The sequence below is a fragment of the Manis pentadactyla genome, chromosome 2, assembly GCF_030020395.1.
Source record: "Manis pentadactyla isolate mManPen7 chromosome 2, mManPen7.hap1, whole genome shotgun sequence".
In the NCBI taxonomy this organism is placed as follows: Eukaryota; Metazoa; Chordata; class Mammalia; order Pholidota; family Manidae; genus Manis; species Manis pentadactyla.
Window position 1 is genome coordinate 201,638,403 of NC_080020.1, and position 22,171 is coordinate 201,660,573.

Sequence of the window (22,171 nt, forward strand, 5' to 3'; positions counted from 1 at the left end):
GTTTGGTATTGATTCTTTGAATGCTCCAGATTGACAGGCATCAGAATGCAGCCATCCCAGGCTAGACCAGCTGTCAACTCCTATCAGTCAGTCGCAGAGAGGAGAAACTCACACAAGACCCCTGGGTGCCACCCTAGTGTACTGAATCTCTTTCCAGAGAAGGGAAAATTGTCACATGAATTGTCATGCAGATGGCTGACCACCTCCGGGCTCAGGAAACCTTACAAGCTTCAGTTTATCAGGTGCTGGAGCCCAACAGGGGAGAGGAAGCAGCCAGAACAGGACAGGTTATTCAAAATAGCTGAGCCTTGGAGATGGTGTTTGAAAGTGTGTTCAGCTTAAAACACACACTAGGCAGTGGTAATCTTGGGAGAGTCCAAGCTTGTTACTTTCCTGCTGTACAACTTTCCCAGGAGACTTTGGGAGAATATCTGAGGAAGCCTCACCATAAAGGTAGTTCTATGTGCTTCTGGATGATCTGAATCTTCCATCTTCCCCTGGCTATGCTTAGCTCCAGGGATGAGTGGAAGCTCAGTCTAGACTCTGTTTTAAGAGAGGCACAAGACCATGCCTTGGCTTCCTGTCCTTGCCTACGCCAGAGACATGGGGCCTTTAGCTCTGCCAAGCAGTTTGCCCACATGTCTTATTCCAGAGGCACTGACCAGACCTTCCTGAAACTGGGTCCAAAGAACAACATTATTCCAGAGTAAGCCCCCATACCAAGAACCACAGCTCACTGCCCCAACCCTCCCAGATCTGCCACAGTGCTCTGACTGTACTCTTAGACACAAACTGGAGACACAGATATATTGTATTCCAAAGTAATCCCTTTTTGCTTGTTGATCTATAATTGCATATCAAAAATACAAAGGGTGGATAGTTGTGACTATCTTTTCTCTGTATCCCCAATCGGGTTTAAGATTAGGAAAACTGCTGCTCAGTTGGCCTCCATCACACAGCTGGAAAGATAAGGAAATTATCTGTTTGGATTAGGAAACTGGACAGCTTTACTCGGCTGCCTTAGAAGGAATCAGTTGCAAATCTCTGGCAACTCCTAGCCTAGATTAGCCAGTATGACAAAGGGCTTCCTAAACTGGCTTGAATTAATAAGGAAAGGGTTCCATCTACTCTCAAGCTCCATTCATTCTTTTACGTGCCCCTAGCTCCATGGCCCTGCATAATGATATCTGGTATCCATGTGTGACATTGGGCCACACCCAGTGGGAGTTACCCATGAAGGTGGTGCAAGGGTTTGGAAGGTATATTGGTTATCATTTGCTGTGTAACAAATTACCCCAAAATTTAGCAACAAAAAACCTAGTTATTATCTCGGTTTCTGAGGTCAGGAATCTGTAGAGCAGTCATGACATGACATCTGGCTTCCCTCAGAGTGCAAAAGAGAGAGAGGCAAGAGTAGCACCCAAGGTGGAAGCCACAGTCTTTCTGTAACCTAATCTTGGAAATGACATTCCATCACTTCTGCTGTATTTTGTTAGAAGAGATTCACTAGGTATAGTCCACACCCAAGGGGAGGGAATTTCCCAAGAAGTCTCTGGTGGTCTTCTTACTGGCTGCCTACCACAGAGGTCACAGAGATGAGTTGCCCAAAATGGGGTTTGTCAGTTCTAGGAGACTCCAGGACAGAGGAAGGATATATTCCCCAAAGTCAAGGACTTGAGGCCAGAACTAGGGAGCTCAGACAGGCAGAAGAGGAACCAAAGAATGAGGAAGGGAGACGAAGGAACAGTGAGATTCACAGGACAACTACTATTAAAAGTGTCTCTAAGACACCTTTCCTCTTTAAGACCTATCATGAACCTGCTACCCTGATTTGTTTACATGTTTCTTGAACTCAGTTGCATTTTTAAAAGAAAAAGCTTTATTTTTAGTGCAGTTTTAAATATACAGAAAAACTGATAAAGTAGTATATGGAGTTCTCATTCATCCCACTCTCAGTTTCCCTTAGTATAAACAATTTATATTAAGATGGTATATTTGTTGTAATTAATGAACCAATATTGATACATTATCTTTGACTGAAGTCCATAGTTCATTCAGATTTCCCTTTTTTTTCTTTTTTTAACCTAATGTTTTTTTTCTGTCCCTGGATCACTCCAGGATACCACATTACAGTTAGTTGTCATGTGTCCTTAACATGCTCTTGGTTGTGCTGGCTTCTCAGACTTCCCTTGTTTCTGGTGACCTTGACAGTTTTGAGGAGTACTGGTCAGGTCTTTTTCAGAATGTCCCCCTGTGGGATTTGTCTGATGTTTTTCTCATTAGACTTGGGTTATGGGTTTTGGGCAGAAAGAACACAGAGGTAAAGTGCCACTCTTATTACATCCTATCAAGGGGTCATTACTATCAACATGACATCACTGTAATGTTGACCTTTTTTTGCTCAAATTTTTCCAGCTTTGGCCATTGGAAGCTCTTTCAGTTAACTTCTCTGTTGCTCTGACCTATTGTCATCACTGTAGTGGTTTTGTTTAGCACTTCCTTAATTTCTGGCACTATGAAATACAGCAGGGTCATCGTGTATATTTCCTGCCCCAGTCTGAAAATCAGCCGTTTCTCCAAGGAGTCTTGGTTCCTTGTATTGGAGAATGGTTTTAGAAACCAAACTGCATGTGCTCAACTCAACTGCATTTTCATCCTTTATTATTTCCTGACCTAAGGTAAAATGTGCTATACTTTTGCATGGGCCTATTTTTGTTTCCATTTTGGCTTCTTAATTTCTTTATATATACTTTGATACTCATTCTCTCCTTTGCTTCCTCACTACATCTAAAGCTGCTTAAATGGACTTTGGCCAGACTAATGTCTGTAAGTTGTCACCACTAGATTTCTGTCACATTTACTGGTTCAACTCTAGACTTAAGCTCCTGCAGCCATCTTCCTCCTTCCTGTAAGGGTATTACCCTTTTGTAAAATAAAACTGTAACATTTGCCTTGAGTTTGTAAGCCTAGATATACAGAAAATTAGGCATATCTAGATATATAGAAAATCAGAATTCTTTAAGACCACTGTTGGCGAAAGAGAGAGGGAGTCACCTGGACACTTAGAGAGCTGGGTTAAGTTGCGACCCTAAACCAGAAAAGGCTTGACTCTCATGAAGGTATGTCCATTTTCTGTGCTTAATACAAAGCCTGGATCAAAGGAAAAAGGGAACAGTATTTATGATATTTTTTATAATTTATTCTGCTGCTGCCCTGAAACCCAAGTATCGCCTCAAATTCCTCTCCCCTCAGTTTATAAGCACAGACTGAGCTTTAAGGAAAGTTTTTAAAACATACCCCCTCACACACAAGTGTGAAAATGTAGAAGTATAGGTTTTTTACAAACAGCATAGAAATGGTGAGCTAATGGAGCACAGTTTATTTGTTCTGAGATACTCATGGTTTGCCCAGTTTTCATTATTGCAGATGTGGGATTCTTCAAGCTCTCATTTCTTTCTTTCAACCTGAGGTAGAAGATGGGGGCTCTGAGATCCCTCAGGCCCTCCTGGACATGAACCCCCATTTGCCCCTCGGCTAAGCCTGTCCATGCTGGTGCTTGGGAATCTGACCCTCTCAGATTCCCAGCTCACTGACTGTGGCACCCATCTTTTGGGCTTCAAGTCAGTGGGCCTAATTTTCCAAAAGTCCCTCCTGGTGTCCTTCTTTCTCTGTTCTAGAAGTCCCACCTTTTTCTCTGTCCTATGTGGCTGTCCAAAGAATACTTCTGTGGTACAGAGAAGATTAGCATGGCCTCTGCGTAAGGATGACATGCAAATTCATGAAGCATTCCATATTTAAGGAAAACAAAACAAAACCAAAACCAAAAAACAAACAAAAAAAAAAAAAAAAACAAAGAATACCTCTGAAGGTCCTGATGAGCCTGATTATACTCTTCCATGGAGCTGGGTCTCTTGCTAGCTTTACGTATAGTGTTACCATTGGCCAGGTGGCCTCTGGCAGTCACTGCTTTCTAAGAGTCCAACCCCCTTACAGGTTGTGGTCATTGCTCTTTCCTTCCCATACCTCCTAGTTGCCCTCTCAGAAAGCTGTTTTTTATTTTATTTTTTTAGCTCCTGAGATGTTCTAAGGATATTTGTTAAAGCAAGAAGACTGACCTATGCAAGATCAATGACTGCAAAATGCCTTTTCAGTCAAATTCTGAGCAGGGATCAGGTAGTCCAAGTAGTTCTCATTTTGTCCCTTACAATCCTTCTGACCCCAGTCAGATTTTGCAATATAAATCACTATAGTTCAACATCTAAAAAATACTTTAAACATCTAACAGGGTGCTTGCTAAGGCAGAGATGAAATGGGGTGCACACTGAAGGAGTAAATAGAAATGCCAGCCTCTCCTATGTGCCTAGTTGATTAGGTAGCAAGTTAGCAGTAAGGGCAGAGTGAACATTCTTCTAGGGAATCCCATGGTGACTGAATCAAATGAAGTGAAATCAAATGAGATATTGCTGTATACGTTGCATTTTCATCGTCTGTGAGAATGACTGTTTGAGTGGCAATATTAAAACTGGAGTTTCCTTATGGGTGCTCTAAGTAAGGGGATGTGTCTCAGCAATGTTTAATCTGTATAGAATATAAATATCACTCTTGAGTTGGTTACTAGGGTGAAATCACAATGAACTAGAAATCGAAAGTCAACTAATGCTGATTTAATGGAAGTTATAATCACAATTTCTCCCTTTCCGTAAGTATCTGTTGCTATTGAGATACACCAGTGGTATAGTGGTTGTGTTTGCTAATCCCTTGACGCTGTCTTAAGTTAAATATATACTGTATCTGGAGAAGAGAATGCTTTGGCATTGGCAAAGGAAACTTGGTAAACCTATTTTCTTCTTTCTTTGGCGATTTACTCTGACATTTGCTCTAATTGTTCTTGCATTTTCATCCATCACAATAGAAGCTAGTGAAAGGGTATAAAAAGCTTCTCAGTGTCCTTTGCTAGAAAGATGTTTATTTGCGATTAATTTCCTCTGGAAAGGAAAAATCCCACTTGGAAGACCTATAGTACGAGCAAATGGTAAGCAGAGGACCAGATTCCTTGCAGGCATAGAAGGGTCTTATCAGGGGGACAGGATCTGCTGTTGCTTGGCCACATGGAAATATAACAGATACTCATTACAGCATTTTTTTGCTGAGCCACAGGCTCTGTTCACTGACCCTGGCCTGAGACTGGCTTATCCCAACCTAATTGTATCTGCTCCAACCTAGAAAAACTGCAACTCCAGATTGCTATACCTTTCAGTTTTCTCACTAAGCATATTTTTTGCTAACCTGTGAGAACATGTGTCTCAGGGACAACTGAGGCAAATGGCTGGGGTTTTGCCACAGAAGGGTAAAGGGATCACACACACCAGAACTGGATTATTTTATCTCCAGTTAAGACCTGGAGAAACATAGTCTGTATTTTAAATCCCATACCTTAGAGAAAAATGCAATTGCTGTTGAAGAGTGTATCAATTATTAAGTGCAGAGACAATGCTATTTTGGTTGCATTTATGATGGGAAGATCATTTCCAGGAATACCATAAGCTTTGATGCAGTCAACCCCAGCCCCAATATTTCCTCTGAGGCAGAAATAATAGCACTTGGTTGGCATGATGGGGGAGGAGGGATGGGATTGTGGGGCAGGGAAATGGATTGTTATAGGGACAGAAGGATAAAAACAGCAGGTGTTTTTGAAAGCTGACTCCTAAACTAGTTAATTTTGGTTCATTAATGGTGATAAAGCCAGCTCTCCTCTTTGCAGAATGGATAGAACCCAGCAGGGAACATTCATTCATTTTGAAAATGTCTTTGATTTTTCTTGTGAGTGGGAATCATCTCAGATTGTTTGAATATGCTCTGTGATGTTGTAAGGGGCAGAATGGGGGACTCCCTCTCTCTGCTTGGTCCCCCACTTCCTTCCTGTCTAGGCTCAAAGCCTGCTTTTCTGGAAAGCTTCTCCTCCTGATCTTGAAGTTTCAATCAGGCAGTGGAGTCTCTGAGATCACAATCTACCACCAAGGCAACAGCCTTTTACATGTCTTTCCTTATTTCCTATTGTACATCAGTCAAGACACACAAGACCTCCTGGCTCCACATCCAATCCTGTCTGGACAGTTTTGTTTATTTATTTGGAATTATTAACAATTTGGAAGTGTTCAAGTCAATTGTGGACAGTTCTTTCTTTGTAACCCCTCATCTGGCTCCACATTATCTCCTTCCTCCAGGGACAGGTATGGGTGGATGCTGGGATCCAAACACAACCAGAGTTGATTCCAAGAACTTTTCTAACTTAAGCATCTGCTGAGTAAGAACTATGGAGGTACTCACTGACCCAGGGTTGGGTGGGACCTGCTAAATGAATAGGGCTTCTGCAGTGCTTTTAAATACTGGAAACTGGTGTACTCTGCAGGTACAGGGGTAAACAGTGCCAAGATCTTCTCTGCCAGTAATGCCAACCATTTAACATAACTGAAGTGGTTTTTCAGAAAGAGCCTGGATTTTTCAAGTTGGTCAATTTCAGTCTTACTGTATGTATACCTTAATACTGCCAGTCCAGTACTCAGAGCATTATTATTTTTTTTATAGCAGGAAATTCATACATTTTTAATAATAAGATTTTTATGCATTAAATTCTTGATGATTATATATTCATTGATGGTTGCAACTTTTATTACTACAAAATGATAATATATATTAGATTCAATGATTTTTCCACTTAATTTCTATTTTAACTGATATTAGCACTGGCTTTCATGATTTTTTTTTTTTTTTTTTTACAGAAGTACAGTGTATATTTTTTAAATGGCATAACTAGAGGAAAGTTAATGATTTTATCAGAGCATTATTTTAATCAACAGCAAACAGTTACTCATTCCCTCATTCAACAGATAGGTATTTTTGTTGTTAATGATAAAAGCAGCAGAATATGCCACCCCAAAATATGCCACCTTGGCATAAGGATTATTTTGAGCTAAAAGCACTAATAAAAGCATCAGGTACAAGAAGGGTGCTCTGACACTCCCCCTTTCCTTCCTAAAAGCAGGAGATAAAACTCCCACATGGAAGATGTCCCCCCTATATTAGGAATAAAGTACCATTTTTATAATAGAGGACAGAAAGTTGAAGCTGAGAAAATTCTTGACAAACAGACCTTGTTAAAATAATTATCTTTCTTTAGAATCCCCATATATTTTAGTATTTTTCCACAATTGTCTCTTTGTTCACCCTAATATAAAGGCATTTAGGTTTTATCACGTCTTAGGGTCTCCATTTCTTTATGAAGGCTCTTGCCATCATGTAAAACTTGTATCTAGATAAATTTGTATGCTTTTCTCCTGTTAATCTGTCTTATGCCAATCTAATTCTCAGGCCCAGTGGAAAAACCTAAGAGGGTTGAGGTAAAATCTGCCTTCTCTATAATGATTACACATTGACCCTCTCAACGTTGGAATTAAGGAAGATAGTGTTCCTTTTGCTTGCATAAGAGCATGAAGTGTCTTAGAGCAGAGAAAAAGGCAAGGACATTGGTGTGGGAGGGGAGTGAGGTGTCCCTCTGGTGGCTTCTCACCTTTAAGAACAGGGTCTGTGTGGTGAGATGTTTTGAGGGCAGTTTATGAAGGTTGCAGCTTTACTTTTTATAGAAGTAACTGTGCACAGTGGGCAAAGTCTTAAAGACTTATATTTATATATTCATATAAACCTAGAGACATTGGAAGGAAAGGTTTCCATTCAAAAAAGCTTTTGAAAGTATCCACTGATTCTGCAGATGCTGAGAAATAAACTGGTGTAAACAAACACTTGGAAATATGAATGAATGGCACAGTGAGGGCTTTTTAAAGCAGAGTTGATAAGCTGAAAGGACTGGTAGTGCCCACAGGGTATTTCAATTTATAAAGCTTCTGGACAGGGCATAGAGAGTCTCTGAACACATCCAGTTGTGCTGTGCAATGTGATGGAGGAATCTGTGTAAAACCCAGACTCAGCGATGTAAAGGTCATGACTTTTTGCTGAATTTTCGATGTTTTACCTGTCTAATTTGCATTTATTTAGAACCCAGAAATGAAAATGGGCACGGCCTGTTGGGGCTGGTGGAAGCATATGTGAAGCAAACATTTTTGTATCACATACTAAGCTATATACCACCCTCACATCATATTTATTCCTCACATCACCCCTTTGATGTAGCTATTATTCTCTCTGTTCAATGGATAAGAAAACAGAGGCTCAAAGAGCTTGAGAAACTTGCTCCAGGTCACTTAGCTATGTAAGCTCTGCAGCCAGGATTTGAATCTAGGAGGCCCTAATAACCACTTTGGACTTTATTGTATGAACAATTTGTAGTTTGGTACATCTACAGTCCTTTTAGGTTTTCAAACTGGGGAATGCCTTGATGAAAATGAGGAGAAAGAAGAGCTGTCTGGTGGCACAATCAAGGATTCAGAGGGAGGAAAGAACTGGAGTGCAGAGAGATCAAATAGAAGGTTGTGGCAGCAGTGCAGTGCAGGTCCTGGAGATGGAATGAGTTGCATTTGGAACTAGAAAGCCTGGTTCCAGCCTTGTGTCTACCATGCTGCTGCTGGGGAGCCTTGGACAAGTTGCAGCCACATCTGTGAAGCCTTGTCACTCCTCCCTAAACAATGGATTGATAAATTGAGACTAGAAAATCTCTTGGTTCTCTCATGCTCTAAAATTCTGCCTTTAAATTTAAATTTATCTGAAGACCCTCAGTATCATCCAGAATCTAAAAAAGAATTCAGCTGTAATAATTCTCAACATAATCTTTTCAAAGTACCAAAGGAATAGGCTTGTTTTTAAGGATGCTTTCTAATCCATATTACACTGAGACAGGCCAATCATTTCTGCATATTACTGTTTTCTTTAAGAAAATGATTTGAGTATCTAAAATCAAAGACTATTACACTTGAAACAAATGAAATGATTTAAACCTATCTAAGAAATTTTATGAACATATACCTAGGAGGCACAAATTATATTGTCACTAAATTAATTTATTTTCTAAGGTCAAATTTAATTTAAAATGTGATTTTTCTTCAACTGGTTCAATCAACAGACCTTAAAAGGATTTTAGATAGAGAACACAGGATATAAATATAGAAATATTGGAGCAAATAATCGACAAGAGTTGTTCTGTGTTCTGTTGCTTGATATGCTTCCAGTAAGTATTTTTAAAGACTTCCTCAGGAATTGGCTCCTGCTGGTGTGAAGCCAGGCTCTTCTCTCAGTTCACATCTGCAAACTTTTCTCCATCCTGATAGCCTGTTAACAATCCATTTTCATTTCCAAGCCCAGCTGAGTCTTTGGTCTCAATGTGTCTCGGAGCTGACCCTTCCTTATCTACAAAGATTTGCATGTAGGGTTCCCATTCCTGGCCTGCAGAAATGGCCAGCCAAAGGGCAAAGGAATCTTCCTGAAATAAAGCTTTCATCAAGCCATTTCTATTATTAAAACCTTCAGGGATCCCATTGCTTATAGGATGAAATCTAATTCTACAGATGAGATCCCCATCCTTTCTACCAAGCAAATGCTTAGCTTTCTTTACAAACTTTAATTCTTCCTATCCGACATTTTGCGATTTGAAATGCTCTACTTTTTCTCTCTGCCCGCGCAAGATCATCATCTCCTTCCATTCTGTCTTGAAACTCATTTTCTTCAGGATGTTTTCCTGGTTTAGTAGCTATTTAGCAAATAAACTGTTCCTGTTTTGAGCTTTTGATCACATCGACTGCTTTTAAGATAAATTATCCAAGTCGAGGGATAAACAATTTTATAGAGAGTTTCATCCTTTAAGAAACCACCCAGAGTGATTTTACTGTGTGAGAGGGAGCGCTCCTATTTGGGGCGTTTGCTTTTTCGCTGGGAATCCACACCAGAGCAAAATGAACTCCTTATGGTGACCTCTAGTGGGCGCCGGACAATCCTACAAAATTGTGAAAAGTGTGAAGGGCAAAGTAAAATATTTCCCAGTAACCAGCTGGGTTACTCTGAGGTCAGAAGACCACAGCCCATCCCACCCTACCTTCGTCTTTCTTCCAGTAATTGTTTTGAGTTTAACATCGTTTGCCTTACAACTCACCTGTTCGCCTCTGGCGGGCACTGCTCGGGCTCGGCTACCGGTATCGCAGGTCGTGTGAATTGCTGGTAGCAGTTTAAAATAGTCCCTGCCCAGTAGATCCCGCTCCCTGGGCATCCACCAGAGAGAGCACAAGGCAGTTCGCTGTGCAGAGCCTTAAAGGGCTAAGTTCCCGTCCGAGCTGCAGCCGGCTCGAGGGTACACAGGGGAAATCAACACATTAAGCAAAGGAGGATGCAGACGAAGGCAACGGGAAATTCTATTCTGCCAAGTGGCAAGGCGATTCTCCCTAGACTTTCACCACACTCTCCAGGAAGCGTCACGAGCGGGTGCAGGCGCGCTACAACCTAGGCGCGCTCCTAGGACCCGCGCTGCAGAAAGCCGGGGCTGGGGCTGCTCGGCTCAGCGGGAGGGCGGCTCCCGGGCTGGTTGTTGGGGTGTGTGGCCGCCTTCGGGGCACGCGGTACGTGAGTCTCCGCGCCGGGAGAACTGAGAATCGACCAGGAAAGCAACTGCTGGGGTGCCTTCTTTGAGACATCCTTTGGGGCGGTCTTAGAAACCGACCAAGCTGGGTTCCGGATAGTTTCTAGAAAAAGCTCTCCAAACGCCGTCTGTCCCCGCCCCTCAAATCCCACACCCCAGTCTTCACCCCCTCCTTACCCTCCTGTCGCCTCCCTTTGGGGGCCGTTAAAAGGGTCCTTGGGGTTCCCAAATCATCCCGATGGCCCGGGGCGGGACGCGGGAGCAGGTAGCTCGGCCGCGGGGCTTTGCTCTCCTCAACACCCGGGGCTCCCCGCTCCTCGCATCCCCACCCGCGGACCCCTCCTGGCCACTGCGGGCGGGAGCCGAGAGAGAGGACGGCGTCACGAGGAGGGGAGCCCGAAGTCCAGGGCGGGGCGCCGGGGAATCCCAGCCCGAGCGAGTCCGGGAGATGCGGGCGCGGGTGGGCAGAGGAGGGCGGCGCGCGGAGGGAGGTGAGCCGAGCGGAGCGGGGAGGCGAGGAGGGGGAACCGCGAGGAGGCCCCGCCCCCGCCTCTCGGGGCCGGCTCTTCGCCGCCTCCGAACCTGCTCACTTTGCCTCTCGCCTCTGGACGGCGGCGGGGCGGTTGCCGGAGCCCCGGCCGGAGGGAACGCTGGGGACCAGGAGCCACCCCACACTGGCGCCTGCTCTCGGCGCCTGCTCCCCTTAGGGGGACAGCGCCGCCGCCTTGAAAGGGCGCCCCGGCCTCGGAGGGGGCATCCCCCGGGCGCGAGGGGCGGCGGCGCTGACAGCCTCGTTCTCGGCCGGTGGGGCGCAGCGTTGGCGCTGAAGGGGACTGCCCAGCCACCTGCAGGTACAGCCGCGCGGAGGAAGCGTCGTTCAGGGACGCTGAGCTCCTGAGGAGGTTAGAGACCAGGGGACCTTGGACCAGCGAGGGGCAGGAGCGGGCCCCGACGGCGCAGTCCCCCGTCGGTCATCTGCAAGCAGGCCCCGCGCGGCGAGCGGGGGGTCGGCGGCGGCGCCCTCGGGCCTCGGGGGTCCAGCCATGACCTTCGGGCGCAGCAGGACGGCCTCGGTGGTGCTGAACGTGGGCGGCGCCCGGTACTCGCTGTCCCGGGAGCTGCTGAAGGACTTCCCGCTGCGCCGCGTGAGCCGGCTGCACGGCTGCCGCTCGGAGCGCGACGTGCTGGAGGTGTGCGACGACTACGACCGCGAGCGCAATGAGTACTTCTTCGACCGGCACTCTGAGGCCTTCGGCTTCATCCTGCTCTACGTGCGCGGCCACGGCAAGCTGCGCTTCGCGCCGCGGATGTGCGAGCTCTCCTTCTACAACGAGATGATCTATTGGGGCCTGGAAGGCGCGCACCTCGAGTACTGCTGCCAGCGACGCCTCGACGACCGCATGTCCGACACCTACACCTTCTACTCGGCAGACGAGGCGGGCGCGCTGGGCCGCGACGAGGCGCGACCCGGCGGTGCTGAGGCGGCCCCCTCCAGGCGCTGGCTGGAGCGCATGCGGCGGACCTTTGAAGAGCCCACGTCGTCGCTGGCCGCGCAGATCCTGGCCAGCGTGTCGGTGGTGTTCGTGATCGTATCTATGGTGGTGCTGTGCGCCAGCACCCTGCCCGACTGGCGCGCCGCGGCAGCCGACAACCGCAGCCTGGATGACCGGAGCAGGTACTCCGCCGGCCCTGGGAGGGAGCCCTCCGGGTAGGACGCACTGCTTCTCTGCCCGTCCCGTCCGTCCTGTCGCGTGCGTCTGTCCGTCCCGTCCGTTGGTCCCGTCTTAGTTCTTTGACTCCCTTCAGCAGAGCCTGGCTGTGTTCCGGACCCAGCGAGGCCGCAAGCACAGCCAGCCAGGGGACGGGTTGGTCCGTATTACACACCTCAGTTTCCCGGGCACAAGCCGGCTCTGGTCCAGACACTAGACTCTCTTCTCTTCAGGGCGAATCGCCAGGCATGAGGAGGGGAAGGCAGACATAAACAAGCTTCTCAATTTTGTTTACTTTTGAGCAAATTAGCAACCGGTTAATTAGATTTCTCTGAACTTGTATTGTTAGTATGCAACAATTCTCCTTGGGCTACAAACAGTTTGAATTATTCGCTGATTTTTGGTGTTGGAAGACATAAGGTCTTGTAATCCTGAAATGTGGGCTGCTGTGTCCAACTGCCCACACATTCTATCTACTATGCATAATATGTGCTGTAATGAAATTGTTATAGTATAAGGGAGATTAATCTAACGATAGATGCTATAAATGATATTTATCCCTTTTATCTCTTCTCCTAAAAACTATGGAGTTAGCAAAACACCTGTCCATTGTTTGGTACCAGAGTCACACACTGACTTTCAGAGGGATCCTCAGTATGGAGAGTGAAAAAAGTATTACCTGGGAAAGGAGAAATGTTTAAAGTGCTCTAAATCCAGAAATAGTATTGGACTGTTTTTCTTTTTACTAGAATGAAAGAAAAATATTTGAATCCTTCCTAAGATAGTCCTTACCTTTCAACAGTAATAACATGATTCTGTTTTTGTTACTCGTGAGTTTATTTTGCATGTTTGGTGGGAGGAATAAACAAAAGTAACTTTCCGGGGAGACAGCCTCAGCACAAACACAAATAGTATATTCTGTTTTACCTTTGCTACTATTGTAAGATTCCCCCACCATTCATTTTTTAAATAGGTTTTGCCTGGTAATCTTTTCTTGATAGGAACGTGCATGATTCCAGTGGTTCTGTGTGCCTTTGATATCACAGCGGATTACTTCCCCATAATACTCTTTGGAGAGTAAAGATTTTTACTTAAATCTAGGAAGTGAATAAAATCTGTCACCACACTGTGCTGACAGGCCATCTTGATGTGAAATCCCAGATACATGCTTTGAAAGGAAATTCATTAGGAAACTCATTTTGTTTAATGTATTAGATTCTAACTGAGTTTTTGATTTCCAGATAAGAATTACTTATCTGATACTCTTAGCTGTACAATGAAATGAATTTATATACCTAAGTACGTAAGTGCTCTTGGTTCTTTGAGAGGGCTGTAAGAATATGAGCCATAAATGATTGGCCTTAAATGATTCAGTAGTAATTGCAGAATTCTAAAGTTAGTGAAGGTTCAAGCTACATTAGCAAAGGAGGCAGAACTGAATAATTAGTATAAATATTGAGGGAGTTGGCTAGATCCATATACAAGCAAAAACAGTGAAATAACCTGAATGATAATTCTGGGAGGAATGGAGGGACTTTTGGGAGAAGGGGAGGGCATTCTGGAGATCACTCATGTAAAGCATTTGGAAAGATAGACATGAATAATAATTTTAGAGAGAGGAAAGGAGAAAGAGAGAAAGAAGGGGAGAGAGAGAGAGGAAAGGAGCAAGAAAGCAACCAAAAAGAGGAGAGACGGATGGGGAAGAGGAAGACTGCAAAAGAAGTGAAGGAAGGAGATAGAGTAATACTTACTTGTGTTATATGTAGTTTATGTGTGTATATAATTATTCACGTCAGAACTGTTTCCTAGATACCCAGATATTTCAGGCAAAAGCATGTTTTTCTTGGCTTAATGGCCCAGTTTTAAGCTTCATTTGCTGTGGGTAGGTATCTGGAAAACCCATCTCTGTACTCCCAAATAGAGAAATTGGAGCCTCTCATAGTCTTTTTCCAATCAAGAGGGCCCCTTAAGCTGGGAGCTTTGACTGTAGTCTCTCAAAACCCTGCTTGTTCGTGGTTGCTGAGTCTCTGTAAAACATCATTCTGATTATTCGATCATACTTGCCTTCTACCAAATAAAGGCAAAACTTCTTGTTTTGGCCTTAAAGGCTCTGTACAGTTTAACCACAATCGGCCTTTCTTGACTTATCCTACCATAATTTGCAAATATCTTTTGAGTATCTGCTCTGTTCAAGGCACTGTTGGCATTCTAAATATTGTAGCTTTATTTGTAAAGAAAAGATGCCAAGTTGGTAACGAGGGAATCAGAGGCACAACTGAGCAGCAATTGAATTGAGTTCTGGGAAGACCTTCAAGGTGGGGGAGGGTGGAAACAAGCCATCTCTGGAAGGTTGTTGAGGTTGTGCACTGCCCCAAACTGGCACTTAAACAGCAGTGTTCTCAACCTTTATGACCATATGTGCTCTGCATGAGAACAAAATAGGAATTTTCCAGGTGAAAGGAACAGTATGGGCATAGGCATGAAATTTGTGTATTTTATTAGGGAGCATTGGTGGAGTGAGAAGGGATAAAGAGCAGATGTTAGAAGGCCTTGAAGGAAAGGGAGAGTAGTTTTATTGTGTAGGCAGTGGGTTAGCTTTTGGCAGGTTTGGGGTGAGTAGGGGTTATGCATATAAAATAAAAAACGTGAGTTGTATACTGTGAACTAGAGATGGGCGAGATTGGAAATGGGAGGGTGAGTTTGGAGACTTTAGCAAGGGGAGGGAATAAGGGCTTGGATTGCTTTGAGGTGATAAGAGTGGAGAAGAAATGACAACTCTGGGAGATATTAGGAAGAATCATAATTAATCCAAGCTATTGGGAGGATACAGCATCAGGGACTACTTTAGTGTACTTCCAGGAGCCAGGGGCACTTCTGGCCTCCTGCAGGCTCTGTCCAGACTTGCCGGCTTGCTTGGCCCTGAACCACCCAAATAATCCTTACTGTGCAGTCCCTTGCCTGTTGAAATTGGATTATCCATCAAGCCCAACTCAGAGTTTAGTTCTCTTTTGAAGCCTTTCCTGCCTAGTAGATGTGATGCTTCCTCCTGAATTTCTTGAGGGATTGTTTATTTGTACTACTTATTTGGGATTTATAATATCCTTCCTGGCCTGGTAGTTATTTTTTCATATAAACTTGTACTGGCTTCTAAACTAGATGAGATGAAAAGCTCTAGAAGACAGCTAAATTCTCATATGACAGCATCTTTTAGAAAAAATTACTACTCAGGCATAATAAATATCTGTTGTTTACATTACATTTCAAAACATAACCTTCCAGAAATACATCTTCTGTTGCACTCATGCTCCCTAAACATTGAAGGCTGTGCACTTCAGGTGGGGTGGTATTCTTAGTTGAGGAGAATAGGATCCTGTGCTAGAAAAAAGTCTATCAAGTTAGAGAATAAGTATCAACTACTTATGGTACAAAAGGAATACATATAAGCATCTGATTTCTATTTATCAACTTCCTGAAGTTTGGGGATAACACATGATCTGAAGTTCCAAAGAAATGTGAGAGGTCTTCCAAATCAATAATTTGAAAAATTTGTATGTAAATCTGACCCTTTTAAATTGATTTATTTTGAATTGCTAATAATTATATGAATAATGTTTAAAATCCAAAAGCTATAAAATCAAGCCTTTCGGCATCACCCAGGCATTCAGTTCTTTTCTCTAGATATAACGAAAGTTACTAGGATTTTGTGTGTCATTTCAGAGACATTTTATATATTTACAAGCATATCATATATATTTACAAAAAATACCCAAAAAACTGTGCAATAACACTATCATGAAACTTGCTTTTTTAACAAACCAACATGTCTTGGAGACGGTTCCATATGAGTTTATAAAGAGCTGCCCAATTCTTTTATGCAGCTGGATAATATTCCATTGTATGTATATCCCATCACTTCTGGACACTTATGTTGTTTCTTGTCTACAGGAAATGCTGTAATGATTATCCTTGTGCATGTACACTGTTTTGCTTTTATGGAAGTATATCCATAGATAAATTCCTGAAAGTTAAGATATTGGGTATGCGCCCTTGTAATATTCATAGATAAATCGTAATTACACTCCAGAAAGATTTTATAATTGTATACTCCTGTCACCAATGTTTGAAAGAACATGTTTTCTCATACTTCATAAAGTGTTATATTTTTTATCTTTACCATGCCAAAAGGTGAAAAACATTTAGTAGCTTTGTTTTTTGTCTTACTTTGAGTAAAATTATGCATCTTTACATATATTTAGGAGTCAAATTTACTTTTTTTATGAACTATTTATACCTTTTGCTCATTTTGTCAATGACTTTCTTAGTTTGAAGGTTTAAAAAATAAATTAAGAAAGCCCTTTGTTTATGATTTGAGTTGCAAATACTTTGCCCTCTAATTTTTGACCCCATTAAAAGAAAACCATAATTGCTTAGAATATAGCAGTCATACTTTTAATACTTATTTATTGAGGAAAAAATAAATAAGAATTAAAAAATAATTGTGAAAGCTAATCCTTCATCAATAGCTTTTGACTTCTGTGACCACGCCAGGCAGTGCAGATAAGACAGGGCCCCTCCCCGCATGGAGCAGGTGGGTGGCGATGCTCTGAGGAGAGGGACAGACAACAAAATAAGAAATAAGAAATAAACAAGAATTTCAGATAGTGAAAGAAAATCAAACGGTAGAGAATGCAGCAGGAGTGCTCCTTTGCACAGGATGCGAGGAGGTGACATGAGTTTAAGACCTGCATGATGAAAAAGACTAGCCTTAAAAGAGAGGGAAGAGTGTTCAGGACAGAGGGAACAGCAAAGGCAGAGGCTGGGATGGCAATGAGCTTGTTTTTCTACAAAACAGAAGGAAGGCGCATGTGGGCTAGCATTTAGCATAAGGGAGAGGGGTAAATGAGGTTCAAGGGGAAGGACAGACTTATCAGGCAGGGCCTATGTGCCATGGGAAGGAGTTGGGTATTACTCTGTGTGACAGTGAAGTTCTTGGAGGGTCTTAACGCTGAGGAAACAGATACAATGTGTTTTAAAAACACCACTGACAACTGGGTAGAGAATGGACTAAAGGTAAGAGCAGCACCAAGACCTGGCAGGTGAGAGAGCATGGCCCTTGCTGGAGGGGAGCAGCAGTGGAGATGGTGAGAAGTGATGGGATGTATTCAGGTAAATACGTGGATTTGTATTGTTACTAATGATGACTCATACCAGTACTAGGAAAGTGTGAGATAGTATTTATGGAGTGCAGCAATGCTGGGGCCCACAAACCTTGGGGTCCCTCTTGTTTAACTGCTTTGGCGCACAAGTAGTGAACTAGGAATCCAGTTCTTTTCTGCACAGTCTGCTTGCTTGAACCACCCAAATGGGTTAGTGTGAAGAGAAGGATCTGGAAGGAGGGATCTCTTGAGGGTCAGTGGATAGGGGATCATGTGCCATTTTCTTTCTGAACAGCGAAAACCATCTCACTGAGAGGACTTTCTCTTCTGTTAAAGATCTCTGGTGAACACATTCTCAATCTCCCTTACTGAACAATTTTGGTAACTAATTAATCTTATAACGACAATGTTCTTAGTATTTTATCTGCTGGGTAAGACAAACTACAGATTTTTCAGGCAGTTTGCCTTCCATTAACATCTGAATGTCATTCCAACACTGCCAAGATAATGTTCTTTTTGGCATTTTAACATATAGATAGAGTCCTCTTTTAGAATTACTAAGCATTGCTGCCTATTTCATAAAAAGATGCTCCATGCTAGTTAATACTTTGAGAAAGATGGGTCAGGTATAAAACAGCTACTCCTTTTACTTTGTGGTCCCTTTTCCTCTGAATTTCTGTCCTTTCAGTCAGTCTATGTGGGCAGTGTATTTTTTTAGTTTAAAATCTCTGTAGCATGCAAAGTCTTGCTGTCATTTTAATCTGTTCTTCAGAAATTATTTCTAAAAGTTGCTTTTGTTAGAATTTTGATCCTTAATTTGTACTGCTTTGTGTTGTGGTAGTGAGAATTTGAGAAGATGTAAAGATGGTTAAATTCCTTGCAGTGTTATTTTAAGCCCAAGTTTAAAAAATGAAATAACCAATATGAAACACCAGGTGAGGGAAATTTGAAAATCAATTGTATTATTTCTATTGCTTTTTCAATATTACATAAATTCAGTAGTTTTATAAGTACTTTAAAAATAAAAAGCAATATTTGAAACAGAAGATAAAAGTCTCCATGCTTTTGCTTTGCAGATAAGGTAGATATTTTCAGAAGCCAGTAATTAATAGATCTCTGATAGGATTGAACACAACCCAGAACCTGTTAAATTCAATTCTTGCACAGTGAACTGTTTCTTTTAATATGTGTACATCGTTTTCCTATCTGCTGCCAATTTTAGAATTCAGTGGAAACTTTCTTTTCTCAATACCATTTCTTTAATCAAAGTGCTTTTTTTTCTCACTTTCAGTAAGCAAGTCATTTTCAACATTATTCTTTTTATTTTTTTTTAATGAAAACTTTGCTTTCTGGAAAAAAGTATGTTTCTAAGTGTTATGAAGTACAGAGTAAACATGCCCCTTTCTCTTCAATCCCATTACCCAGTTTCTGGCTATTTTTCCAGAAATTTTCTATGTACATGTAAACATACACATGCAGTCACATGTGTGTGTGTATAAATTATGTGTACATATTATATAGATATCTAAAAATTTACAACTGGAATCATTCTGTAATCTTGCTTAGCAGTTTGCCTTTTTTACTTAAAAAACATCTTGAAACTCTTTCTATGTTAGTTCATATAAATCTTCCTCATCCTTTTTAAAATCTATCTAGTATTCTGTTGTATGGATGGTTTACAATTTGTTTAACAAGTGTCTGTTGTGTCAATAATACTAGTGGCTATACTAGAATTTATTAAATACTTAGTATATACTAGTCATTTGTTAACTTTTTACAAGTATTTTGTCATTAAGTCTCATGACAGTCTTACAAGGTGATAGCATTATTATCCATATTTTATGATTGAGGTTTAGATAGGTTAAGTATTACGTCAGACCCACATAGTGGATAAATGGTGACCTGGCACTTGATTCTCATGTCCCTGTTCTACTTTGCTGTGAAATGGTTACTGTGACTCCACTTTTTCAAAAATGCAAAGAGTAGTGCAGAACACAATCCTTTTCACTTATCTTTGCAAATTGGTGTGAATGTATATGTTGGATAAATTCCAAAGTGGAAAAATAACTGGGTCAAAAGGATTGTGTTTAAAAATGTAAAAAACTTGTTGATAGCCATGGCCAAATTTCTCTCTAAAATATGAATGAAATTCAGTACTACTCTTTAGTAATAATAATAGCCATTATAATAATGATATAGTAATGAATAAGAATACTACTATTAATGACATTTAATAGCAAACCTCCTTATAAAAAATGTCTAACAGCTTTATTGGGATACAATCCATACACCACAAAACTCATCTTTTAAAGTGTACAATTCAGTGACTTCTTGTATATTCAGAGAGTTGTATAACCATCATCAGCCGTACTATTTGAAGCATTGTGTTTTGGTGTGGTGTGTTTGAAGGAGTACAAAATCTGTTATAAAGCTGGAGCCCATGAATGGCTAAGAAAGGGACCCAGGCATTTTGGCTGAGCAGATGAGTCAGAGAAAGCGACAGGCAAAACATTTGTGTTTGAATTAATTAATTCATTCAAGAACTGCTGGGTTCTATTAGAGTGTTTGGAATACTTCTTCTGTATATTAAAATGATCTTCTTAGCCTTTGAGTGACAAGGACTTCTCAGCTTTGACTTTATTTGCAAGGGAAGTATGTAATTGAGGTAGTTATTTGACTTTCGTAGGCAAAAAAAAGTCAGGGTAAAGACTGTGGTGAAAAGAACCCAGGACTTGGAGTCAGGAGACCTTGGAGGTTTAATTTACTGCCCTACTGTGGCCCTGTACCCTCATCTGTTAAGTGGGTTTATCACTCAGAAGAGTCAATGAGAGAATGAAGACAGACCTCAACAGGAAACTAACCTTCCTCAGTTGTTTATCTTTCTCTGTCTTAGGCCTCTTCTCACTGTCTATCTTTTCTTGAGGTTGCTTGTCAGTATATCTTGGCTCCCTTTTAGCTTAGAAATTCTTTAAGAAGAGAAATTCTATGCTTCATAACACAATTCAATACCTTGCACCTGGGTAGGCTCTCAGTATATATTATAAATGAACTGTACCTGTGAAAGAACCATGCAAATAAAATCATTTCATTTTTGATAGGAGAGTGTGTGTTTTATAAGTCATTTTCAAACTATGAGCTGGTTATATTTTAAGAAATCAATTGCAGATTGATTTTATGGCTCACCATTCATTTGTTCATTAAATTCAACAAACATTTATTGAGCAACTACTATGTATCTGGGAGTGTTCTGGATGCTGGTGATATGGCAGTGAACAAAACAGAGTCCCTGCCCCCAAGAACCATATGTTCTAATAAATATTTATATATAGGTGGTGCTAAGTGCCAGGATAAGAAGTTTACAGAGTAAGCATGAGCCATGGTCAGGAAAGGCCTCTCTGATAAGGTGACGGATGTCTGAACAGAGACTGAGAGAGGTGCAGGAAGCAATTGTGAAGATATCCTGGGCAAGATGGTTTCAAGTATAAAGCACAGTAGGTACAAAGCCCTGAGGTGATTGTGCCCATTGTCTGTTGGAGGAACAGCAAGGAAGCAGAGTAATAGGGAGTTGAGGGTGAGTATGGGAGATGTAGATCCTATAGAGCCTTACAGATGTACCAGCTAAAAGGATATATTTTTGATAGTCTTCTTTCTTAAAAAGAGAAAATGGTAAGGACTCAGGACTTGTATATGAATGTGGGTTTTGAGCAAAAGACATAATTCAACTTAATTTTGAAAGATCACTCTGGCCCCAATATGGAGGACAGACATTAGGGGGCAAGGGTGGAGCCAGTGGGGCTAGTTAGGACTGCCATTTTACCTTGACCCTCAAACGACTGGCTTTAGTCCTGGGTTCAGACAGAAAAGGGCCCTGTGGGTCAGGTTGTAACAGGATTAACCTTTTCGTTGTCTGGATAAACAGTGTTGTAATAGGCCAAGTTTGCCTCTGACATTGTTGTGTGATAAGGGTCTCTACTGTCCCCCACAACTTCTCTTGTGGGACTGGTGGTGGTCTGGAGCAGGGGTGGCAGACTATGGCCTGAAGACAATTCAGGCCCACTGCCTGTTTTTATATAGCCCCTGAGTTAAGAATGGTTTTTACATTTCTAATGGTAAAAAAAGTCAAGAGAAGAATACTGTTTTCTGACTCGTGAAAATTATCTGACATTCAAATTTCAGTGTCCATACATAGAGTTTTATTGGAGCACAATCACTCTCATTCGTTTATATTGCCTATGGTAGTTCCCGCAGAGTGGAATATTTGCAACAGAGACTATATGGTCTGCAAAGCCTAAAACACTTACTGTTTGGCTTTTGACAGAAAAAATTTGCTACCCCTTGGTCTAGAATGGTCCTGTCATGGGTCTGGGCCTGTCCAACTGTGTGCCCTCAGGCACATTTCTTCTCTGAGTTTCCTCATTTGTAAAATGAGGATAACAGTAGTACCTATGTTATTGAGGATTGAGATGGAGGATGGATTACTGATTCATGGTTTCTAACTAGCCTGCCACCAAATGCTGCCCTTGGATGAGTGAGGCCCACCCTGACTCATTGATGGTTCTGTTTTCCCAAAGCACTTGCCCTAACCAGAGCTTATTATTCAATCACAGGAATTCTGGTACAGCAGGGGCTTTTATCTGTATTTATGGTTGGTGTGGGAAATCAAGTATTCATAAGTTAGGGACTGTCTGTATTTCACACTACAAATTTGGATTTAGATTTACCAATGTACTCTA

At 42.0% G+C, this 22,171-nt stretch overlaps 1 protein-coding gene and 1 non-coding gene across 3 annotated transcripts in view; both read left to right on the forward strand.

Annotated features, from left to right (window-relative positions):
* The first annotated feature begins 3,694 nt into the window (after window positions 1-3,694).
* Window positions 3,695-3,798, forward strand: LOC118932380 (U6 spliceosomal RNA). The gene has a single exon (XR_005032750.1). It is a non-coding gene; the product is annotated as a U6 spliceosomal RNA (small nuclear RNA).
* A 7,677-nt stretch (window positions 3,799-11,475) lies between these two features.
* Window positions 11,476-22,171, forward strand: part of KCNG3 (potassium voltage-gated channel modifier subfamily G member 3) — a 47,130-nt gene continuing 36,434 nt past the window's right edge. The window contains exon 1 of one of the 2 annotated variants that reach the window (XM_036925803.2): window positions 11,476-12,281. In XM_036925803.2, coding sequence (XP_036781698.1) covers window positions 11,617-12,281 — 665 coding nt within the window. In that variant the 5' untranslated portion in view covers window positions 11,476-11,616. The remainder of the gene's footprint in view (window positions 12,282-22,171) is intronic. The other variant, XM_036925804.2, reaches the window with a different exon arrangement.